The 9,620-nt window shown below is 33.7% G+C and overlaps 2 protein-coding genes and 1 long non-coding RNA gene across 10 annotated transcripts in view; 2 read left to right on the top strand and 1 right to left on the bottom strand.

Annotated features, from left to right (window-relative positions):
• LOC107642833 (aldehyde dehydrogenase family 3 member F1) lies at window positions 1,251–6,577 on the top strand. 7 transcript variants are annotated; one of them, XM_021122993.1, is made up of 11 exons: window positions 2,924–3,429; window positions 3,524–3,628; window positions 3,971–4,123; window positions 4,424–4,492; window positions 4,586–4,682; window positions 4,774–4,909; window positions 5,645–5,784; window positions 5,870–5,966; window positions 6,144–6,245; window positions 6,365–6,422; window positions 6,509–6,577. In XM_021122993.1, the coding sequence occupies exons 1-7, from the start codon at window positions 3,022–3,024 to the stop codon at window positions 5,664–5,666; spliced, it is 990 nt and encodes a 329-aa protein (XP_020978652.1). In that variant the 5' UTR covers window positions 2,924–3,021; the 3' UTR covers window positions 5,667–5,784; window positions 5,870–5,966; window positions 6,144–6,245; window positions 6,365–6,422; window positions 6,509–6,577. The 7 variants fall into 7 exon arrangements, with proteins under 7 accessions (XP_020978656.1, XP_020978655.1, XP_020978652.1 ...); XM_021122994.1 differs by having other exon boundaries at window positions 6,365–6,429; window positions 6,509–6,571; XM_021122997.1 differs by lacking the exons at window positions 2,924–3,429; window positions 3,524–3,628; window positions 3,971–4,123 and adding exons at window positions 1,251–1,882; window positions 1,977–2,081; window positions 2,424–2,576 and having other exon boundaries at window positions 5,870–6,245.
• Window positions 7,221–9,620, top strand: part of LOC107642831 (cytochrome P450 71D8-like) — a 6,483-nt gene continuing 4,083 nt past the window's right edge. Inside the window, exon 1 of the mRNA XM_016346318.2 lies at window positions 7,221–8,345. Coding sequence (XP_016201804.1) covers window positions 7,458–8,345 — 888 coding nt within the window. The 5' untranslated portion in view covers window positions 7,221–7,457. The remainder of the gene's footprint in view (window positions 8,346–9,620) is intronic.
• The window catches only part of LOC110271744, a 5,476-nt gene continuing 3,903 nt past the window's right edge, over window positions 8,048–9,620 (bottom strand). For both annotated transcript variants that reach the window (XR_002362371.1, XR_002362370.1), the window contains 2 exons: window positions 8,262–8,334; window positions 8,048–8,168 (listed from right to left, as the gene is read on the bottom strand). This is a non-coding gene — a long non-coding RNA (uncharacterized LOC110271744). The remainder of the gene's footprint in view (window positions 8,169–8,261; window positions 8,335–9,620) is intronic.

Raw genomic sequence — 9,620 nt, forward strand, 5'->3', positions numbered from 1 at the left:
ATATGTTCATATTTTAAATTTGAATAATTTATTAAATAATTTATATTTATTATATCATGCATAGAAGAATTTATTTAAAAAAATATTAATATAATAATTAGATTAAGATTCAATTGTTTTAAAAAAATAATTTTAATTTAATTTTATAACTATCAACATAAATTTTTTATGCTAATATCTAATTATATTTTTATATACATAGAGAAAAAAAATAATTTTTTAAATAGTAAGCATAAAAATTAATTATTTTTATTTATGCAACAAATTTAACATCTAATCAAATGTAAAAATATACACGTTAAATTCTTCAAATTTTAGATAACAAATGTCAAAATTAATTATTAGCAAAAAGATTAAACTCTTTTACATGAAAAAAATAAAATTTTATTATTTGATTTTTTTATCTACGAAAACCTTAGTTTTTTTAGTCTTTATAACCCTTTTTTATAAAAGTAGTTTAATTTTATAAATCTTTTGTATTATAATATATAATGTCAGAATAAAACTAACGTATTTTTACAAGATTTATATTTTCGTAATATTATTACAGGTAAAAATACTAGTAATTATGTATTTTCAACAATTTGATGAGTAAGGCTATTGCAAGTTTGCAACTGTTTGAATTTGCCACGAGCGAGTTCGAAAATTCCGGTACTAGCTTTGATCCACAATTATTTATTTTTGCAACCGTTTAAATGCATAAAATTTTCATTGTCTGATTAATTATTTATTTTTGTTCTTCTAGCAAAACTGATGATAATATTTATTAGGTACAAATTTATTAGTATACTATGGCTTTAATTATTTGTTTATTCCAAATTTCCAATACAATTGAAATTTAGGCATATTTTTAAGACAAAACCAACAAAATTAGTGTTACAACTTATAGATAATGCATAACTTTCCCGAAGAAACTACACCATTACTAGTGTGATACGCAAGTGATCAATGTGCAGCAGCATATCAAATTTCAAAAAGTTTGAACGTTAATAAGTAGATAACTTAGCAATAATAGACATGTATTTGTATTTTAAAATTATTATATTTTAAGTTTTATGAAATTTTGAGCAATTATTTATAGGTTAAAATGTTTCAAACCAGTAATAAAACTATATGACACACATGTCAGATATTTTATAACAAATCGTACCTTTACCAATGATATAATTTTTAGAATATTTTGACAATCGTCTGATACGCGTATCTGTCGTGTCCAACCGTGTTTTACACTACCACAAAAGCGGAAGATAGCGGCACACAATTAGCAGCTGTTTTGATAATAGTCGCTATCTGATGGATTTCCAGCAGTTTTAATAGTAAACACGGGAAGAGCAGCTATTTGATTTGATTTTGCCACAAATTTAAAAAAAAAACGCTGCTAACCTAATTTTTTTGGGTGATATTTTAATTCCCCTTTCCTAAAAACACAACACTCAGCACTCAGCAGCTTCAACAAATAAAAAAAGAAAGAAAGAAATGTTAAGAGAAGAGAGGGAGAAACGGAGAAGGAGAGGAAAGGGAGGAAGGAGCCGGGCCGGCGCTGCTGAGTTCGCCGCCGCCGTCGCGTTGCCGTGCCGTCGGAAAGCCAGAACTGCAAGAGAAAGAACTGCGAAGAGAGAGGGAGACCGCATCAGCTCACCACGAAGCCAGCGCCGTCGTCGTCCTCATCGCGGGTCTACACCGTCGCGTCTTGCCACCGCCGCCACCACTAAGCTTGCCGTCGTCGCCATTGAAGCCGAAGAGAGAGAGTGCGTTCGAGAAGAGAGGGAGAGCGCGCGCTCACGAAGGAGAAGAACGACGAAAAGGGAAGGAGAAGCAGAAGACGATGAACCCAGGGGAGAAGGAGGAGGTCTGTTCTCGCACCGTCCTGCTCTGCACCCAGGTGAGCTCTTCATCCCCCTGTACCCTCTGCCCTCCTTTCCTCTCTCTTGCCCTTTCTTGACGACATTGATCCATTGTTGTCTTGTGTGTTGCAGATCTCACTTCGCGTAGTCATGGTCTTCCCCGCAGTCACAGTCGCAATCGCCGTCTACGCAGTTTGTAGCTGCCATCATCCTCCGCGCAGTTCCCACCTGCTCACGGTACCATATCCTTGACTCTGTTTTCTGTTCCCAGAATCTTAGATATAGCATAAACTTGTTATCTTGTGCATTTTGTTGTTTTTATGGAATATGCACACAAACTGTTTGATAGTTTTCCTCAGTGAAAAGCGGAGGAGCTCAACCTTTTATTTTCATGGATTTAATAAGCAGTTGCGTGATTCTTTCTCTTTCGAAGTTTTAGTTTGATTGTTCTATTTTATTTGAAATTAGTATATGTTGAAGGGTACCATTGATGGTGTGGTTATGAGTTTATCAAAAGATTGATTATGCTTGGTTTATTCATTATTATGCTTAATGCAATATTTTATGAATGATATGAAGGAGTATTATGGGAGTGGAGAGACAAAGAAAGTGTCATGGAGAGAATCACAACTCAAAGGGTTGCGTCGTTTCCTCATTGAAAAAGAAGAAGATATTTTGAAGGCCTTAATGCTCGACTTAGGAAAGCATCAAGTTGAAGCTTTTAAAGATGAGGTTATGCCTTTATTTAATTTGCTTATAATTACACTTGAAAATGGTTTGTTTCTGTTCAAAAAAGTGTGTCATCATATATACTATCTAATTATTCTACAAATATTTTATGATGAGTAAAAATTTTTAAGAGTAAAATTATAAAAAAATAAATTTATTTAGAATAAAATTAATGTGATTAAAAATTAATTCAATAACTATCACTACTACAAAAACGCAAGATAGCGGCACATAATTAGCAACTGTTTTGACAATTGTCGCTGTCTGATAGTTTTCCAGCAGTTTTAGTGGTGATAGTGGGAAGAGCAGCTATTTGATTTGATTTTGCCACAAATTTAAAAAAAACGCTGCTAACCTAATTTTTTTGGGTGATATTTTAATTCCCCTTTCCTAAAAACACAACACTCAGCACTCAGCAGCTTCAACAAATAAAAAAAGAAAGAAAGAAATGTTAAGAGAAGAGAGGGAGAAACGGAGAAGGAGAGGAAAGGGAGGAAGGAGCCGGGCCGGCGCTGCTGAGTTCGCCGCCGCCGTCGCGTTGCCGTGCCGTCGGAAAGCCAGAACTGCAAGAGAAAGAACTGCGAAGAGAGAGGGAGACCGCATCAGCTCACCACGAAGCCAGCGCCGTCGTCGTCCTCATCGCGGGTCTACACCGTCGCGTCTTGCCACCGCCGCCACCACTAAGCTTGCCGTCGTCGCCATTGAAGCCGAAGAGAGAGAGAGTGTGTTCGCGAAGAGAGGGAGAGCGCGCGCTCACGAAGGAGAAGAACGACGAAAAGGGAAGGAGAAGCAGAAGACGATGAACCCAGGGGAGAAGGAGGAGGTCTGTTCTCGCACCGTCCTGCTCTGCACCCAGGTGAGCTCTTCATCCCCCTGTACCCTCTGCCCTCCTTTCCTCTCTCTTGCCCTTTCTTGACGACATTGATCCATTGTTGTCTTGTGTGTTGCAGATCTCACTTCGCGTAGTCATGGTCTTCCCCGCAGTCACAGTCGCAATCGCCGTCTACGCAGTTTGTAGCTGCCATCATCCTCCGCGCAGTTCCCACCTGCTCACGGTACCATATCCTTGACTCTGTTTTCTGTTCCCAGAATCTTAGATATAGCATAAACTTGTTATCTTGTGCATTTTGTTGTTTTTATGGAATATGCACACAAACTGTTTGATAGTTTTCCTCAGTGAAAAGCGGAGGAGCTCAACCTTTTATTTTCATGGATTTAATAAGCAGTTGCGTGATTCTTTCTCTTTCGAAGTTTTAGTTTGATTGTTCTATTTTATTTGAAATTAGTATATGTTGAAGGGTACCATTGATGGTGTGGTTATGAGTTTATCAAAAGATTGATTATGCTTGGTTTATTCATTATTATGCTTAATGCAATATTTTATGAATGATATGAAGGAGTATTATGGGAGTGGAGAGACAAAGAAAGTGTCATGGAGAGAATCACAACTCAAAGGGTTGCGTCGTTTCCTCATTGAAAAAGAAGAAGATATTTTGAAGGCCTTAATGCTCGACTTAGGAAAGCATCAAGTTGAAGCTTTTAAAGATGAGGTTATGCCTTTATTTAATTTGCTTATAATTACACTTGAAAATGGTTTGTTTCTGTTCAAAAAAGTGTGTCATCATATATACTATTTACCACTTCTAAGTTTAATGAAAATATTTGACATTATTATTATTGCCTTTCTATTAGTTTAATCTTTAATCAATATAGTTCCTTCCTAATTTAAGCTTTCTTTTAAATTCATGCATTATGCATGCATTGAGTAGTAATAATAGTAACATTAAAAAAAAAAAGAAAACTATTTTTCAGTTCTAATTGCTAATTAACGAATTGGCCCTTTTAAGTAGATAGGAACTTTGATGAAGTCCTTGAATTTTGCATTGAGTAACTTAAAATATTGGATATCAGGCAAAAAGGTGAGATCAGTGCCAATTTTCCTAATTCCATTTTTTTTTAAATTTCAAAGATAAGCATTCAAGCCTAATGGATTCAAATTTGTTTTTTGATAGGCTAAATTGCCACAAATAGCACTGCTTAGTAGTGCAGAAATTGTTCCTGAACCTCTGGGCCTAGTCCTCATTATTTCATCTTGGAATTTCCCCTTTGGTGAGTCATGCTTTTTGAACCATTTTCCTTATGTTGATCAAGTATTTGTATAGCAAATTAATAGAGGGAGTTACAATTTAATTAATGACAGGTTTATCCTTGGAGCCACTAATAGGAGCAGTAGCAGCTGGAAACACAGTGGTCTTAAAGCCTTCAGAGTTGTCACCAGCATGTTCTTCCATACTTGCCCTTGGACTTCCCAATTTCTTGGACCTCCCAATCATAAGGTGTTTGAAGATTCATTAGTCCTAAAACTTTCTGTAGTTTATTTCATGCCATTGGATTTGCTTAGCTTATCATAGATGTGGCCTCTTCAATTTAATTTCTCCTGTTTATGTTTTTCTGTCTTTTAGGCTTGGATTATGCTGACCCAAAAGGGAAAGGAAATTTTTTTGGAAAAGTTTTTCTTGCTGCTAGATTAACAGCATTATGCATTATATATCTTCTTGGTTCAGATTATGCTTTCAGGTTATTTTGATTCAGATTTGGCTCAGGGTATCCAGGTGATAAGAGACTATTTTTTTATGAGTTCAAGCCTCTGGAAGCCTTGAATCCCATCTCTTTAAAAGAAACTTTATATATTATTGGTTGTTATTAATATTGTTTCAAATTAAAGAGTTGTTTCTGCTCACCTCTATCTATATATGGCAATTATATGACAATTTGTTTGACCTTGGAATTCTAGTAAACATGAGAGATTTGAAGAGGAATTGTTATGGTTTTGGTTGACAATAATGATGTGAGCACTACATAAGCTTGCTAATTATTATGCTTGTAATATCATACTGCTGTTTATTGGCTTGTTTATTGTGCACATACCTGCTGTTTTATATTCTCCTATATCAACTGGGTTGTTGAAATGGTATTGCACTTTTTTAGTTATGCTAATATTTTTGTTATCTGCCCATGGTAGCAAATCTTTCAAGTAAAATGGTAATGAATACTTTTCTCCTTCCTCTTAGGAAGCAATCTTCAGAGTTATAGCTGCTATTCTTCATCTTGGAAACATTAACTTTGCAAAATCAGAGGAAGAAACTGATTCATCAGTTCTAGAAAATGAAGAGTCCAAGTTGCATCTCCAAATAACCGCAGAACTTCTCATGTGTGACCAAATTTCTATTGTTATCATTTGCAATAGCTTTCTTTTTGTTAATGTTACATATCTTTTAAATTATTTCTTATTTCAGGTGCGATCCTAGTGCTTTGGAAGATGTACTTTGTAAGCGTGTGATGATTACCCCAGAGGAAGTTATTAAAAGAAGTCTTGATCCTCTTGGTGCAACGGTTAGCAGGGATGGTTTAGCCAAAACACTATATTCTTGTTTATTTGACTGGTACTATGTTAATGTCAAGTGTAAAATTATGAATTTAAAATATGAAAAATGTGTCCTATCCTATGTTTATTGCACTTATGTTATTTGAATCTGAATAATTTTTTATCTGTTCTATTGTTATGTGCAGGTTAGTCCAAAAAATCAATGTCTCAATTGGGCAAGACCCAGAGTCAAAATGTCTCATTGGTGTTCTTGACATATATGGCTTTGAAAGCTTTAAGAATAACAGGTGAACATAATCATATTATTCACTCAAACACATGCGTGTGCGCGCGCGCGCACACACATATCATTGTTCCTCTTGAGAGTAGCATAAATCTGAGTTGATATCTAATTCCCTCTTTACAGTTTTGAGCAGTTTTGTATTAATTTCACAAATGAAAAGCTGCAGCAACATTTCAACCAGGTATGAGGTTAGTTTTTAGATATTTGACAACTTCAACTATCACTTTTTCTCATAACATGCATTCCAACATGGATAATGTCCTGCAGCATGTGTTTAAGATGGAACAAGAGAGATATACAAAAGAAGGGATTGACTGGAACTACTTAGAATTTGTGGATAATCAAGATGTACTTGATCTAATTGAAAAGGTTTATACATACTTTATGGCTATGCTTCAGTTTGAAATATTTATAGCTAGATTTCAATCTGATAGAGCAACATCTAATGTTATATATATATATATATATGTTTGCAAACTGCTTATGTAGTTTGTATTTGATTTACTTTGTAATATTCAAAAATGCAACTTAGATACTAATTTGTTTACAGTATGTAGACATCTTTGCAATTATTACAAAGAATTTCCAAGATGTCTCCTCTGAATTTGCCTTCAAAATGTTATGCCCTCATTATCTAAAGCAATCCTTTTGATGCAGAAACCAGGTGGAATCATTGCTCTTCTTGATGAAGCTTGGTATGAAAAAGTTTCTTCACACAACTCTCTCTCTCTCTCTCTCTCTCTGTTAATTATTTATAATTCATAATTGTTTAATGTTCCGGAGTTTCATGGTTGCAATTGCAAGAATTATCCTTTTATTTAATTAGTTCTTTTGTTTTTTCTTTCTTCTTTTATTTAAGTTATTTAAGTAAAAAAAAAAAAACAAACCACGTCAAATTTCAAATTTCCATCCGCTGTTGATTGATGATGAAAGTGTCTAAGTGGAAAATCAAGTCCAATAATTGAGCAATTAGAAAAAGATAAGCATACGATACTTCCATTCACGAATTTTATGAAACTTCAAGATCACCTGGTTGACAAATTTTACCTTTGATGTTGAAACTTGAAAGCATATATACGATATTTTGTAGTTTATCTTCCTAAATCCTAAATAATTAAGATTTTTCATTTACATAAAGTTGTATAAATAGGAGCTAAATCTAAGCAAAAATCATTACAAGCACATACCTTCAGAGGTCGATTAATTAATTAATAACATGGAACCTCAAAACTACTTACTGGGTATTGCAATTTTGGTCTTCACAGTCTTGCATTTTCTTGCAAAATATTTCAAACCAAGATCCATTAACCTTCCCCCTGGTCCATGGAAATTACCCATCATTGGTAACATCCATCAAGTTGCACTAGCAGGACCACTACCACACCGTTCTTTCAGAGAACTTGCAAAGAAATATGGACCTATCATGCACCTAAAACTCGGTGAGAACTCCACAGTGGTTGTATCATCCGCTAAGCTAGCCCAGGAGGTACTCAAAAACCATGATGCCTGTTTTCAAAAGAGGCCTTTTATTGCTGCTGTTCCAACCCTTGTATATGGCCCTGCAGATATTGCATTCTCTCCCATCGGCCAGTACTGGAGAGACATGCGCAAGATATGTACTCTGGAGCTTTTGAGTGTGAAAAAGGTTCAGTCTCTGGCTTCTGTAAGAGAAGCCGAGACTGAAAATCTCGTTCAGAAGATCCGTGAATCCGCGGGTTCACGGATCAATCTCACTGACATGATTTTCTCCTTGACAATTGCTTCTGTTTACAGGGCGGCATTTGGTAACTACAACAAGGATCTTGACGAGTTTGTGCTTCTGATCAAAGAAGTGATGGAAATTTTTGGAGGGTTTCATTGGGCGGATTTGTTTCCATCCATCAAACCTCTGTATTATTTGAGTGGGTTGAAGTCCAAGGTGGAGAAGCTGTACAAGAAATTTGATAGGATCTTGGAGGATATCGTAATGGAACATCAAAAGAAGCAAAGAGAAGGTAGGATTAATGTAGAGGAGGAAGACCTTGTTGATGTTCTATTGAGAGTGCAGCAAAGTAACAGTCTCCACACCAAGCTAACAATCTCAAACATCAAAGCTGTCGTTGGGGTTAGTAACTTAATTAGTACATTAATTAATGCATTCATTGTAACTTTTTTGTGTGTGTTTATTTTATTTTCGTTATGTTTATTTTATCAGTATAAAAGTAAATAAAAAATATATATTAAAATAAATAAACAAAAATATACATAAAAAAGTTTTAAATAGATAAAAATATACACTAAAAAATTATAAATATCATATTGTGAGTTTAATATTTACCAATATTTATTGTACACTTTGTCCATTTAATATATTGTCTTAGGGTGATGAATATAAGATCTCACGTGCCTAAGTATTCAAAAAGAAACTATTTGTTTGCACATATATACCTTGTTCCTCTACATGGCAGAATATATATATACTAAATTGAAAACTAAACATTTTGAATCTTTCGTTACACCGGCCTTTGTTTTGTGTCATTTTTGAATTAATAATTAATCGGCTGTAACAGTTTGATTATCCTGTTTTAAAAATGTTAAATTATTCTATTATAAAAAATTTAACTATTTTATTACAAGAAATACTAACTAACTAAATAATTTTTTAACCAAATCAACAAGTCAAATTTACTTAAGTGTATTTTTTTGTATGTTCTTCCTTATCATCACCCTCATTATTATTATCTCTTTCCACCTTCTTCTTCTTCTTTTCTTTTTCCTTTTTCTCTTCATTATTTTCTTCTCCTTTTGTACAATTATTCTTTAACGTCGTTTTCTTCTTCTAAAAAAGAATTACAAAAAATCTATAGTATTTTGTTTTGTCTTATTTTTTCTGCGCAATTCTTCTTCAACGTTATTGTCGTTATTGTCGTCTTCTTCTTTCAAAAATAATAAAAGAACTGCAGCACTTTATTTTATGTGTCACATGTAACAACAACTCTTCCTCCTCCTCCTTCTTCTTCTTGTTTTCATAGTTTTTCTTGTTTCACACTCTCATAATTCTTATTGTTTCATCCTCTAAAAAGAAATTAAAAAAAAAAAACCAAAAAAAGAATAGAAACAATTATGCAAATTTTTGTTTCATTTTTTGTTTATTCTTTCTAACAATAATAAACACAAAATTTTTTGAAGAAACACATAAATTTATAAAAAAAATACAAAAATTCTGCATGAAAAAAGAAGAAAAAAAAATAAGAAGTAAAAAAATTGCAACATGAAATTCAAAATTTTAAAAAATTTCGATGTCAAAATTAAAAAATTTTGTGTCAAAATTAAAAAATTTTTGTGTCACGGTTAAAAAATTTCGGTGCTATTTTTTACGGATATAAAAAGAAGTGTGTGA

Source organism: Arachis ipaensis, chromosome B05 (assembly GCF_000816755.2).
Source record: "Arachis ipaensis cultivar K30076 chromosome B05, Araip1.1, whole genome shotgun sequence".
Taxonomy (NCBI): Eukaryota; Viridiplantae; Streptophyta; class Magnoliopsida; order Fabales; family Fabaceae; genus Arachis; species Arachis ipaensis.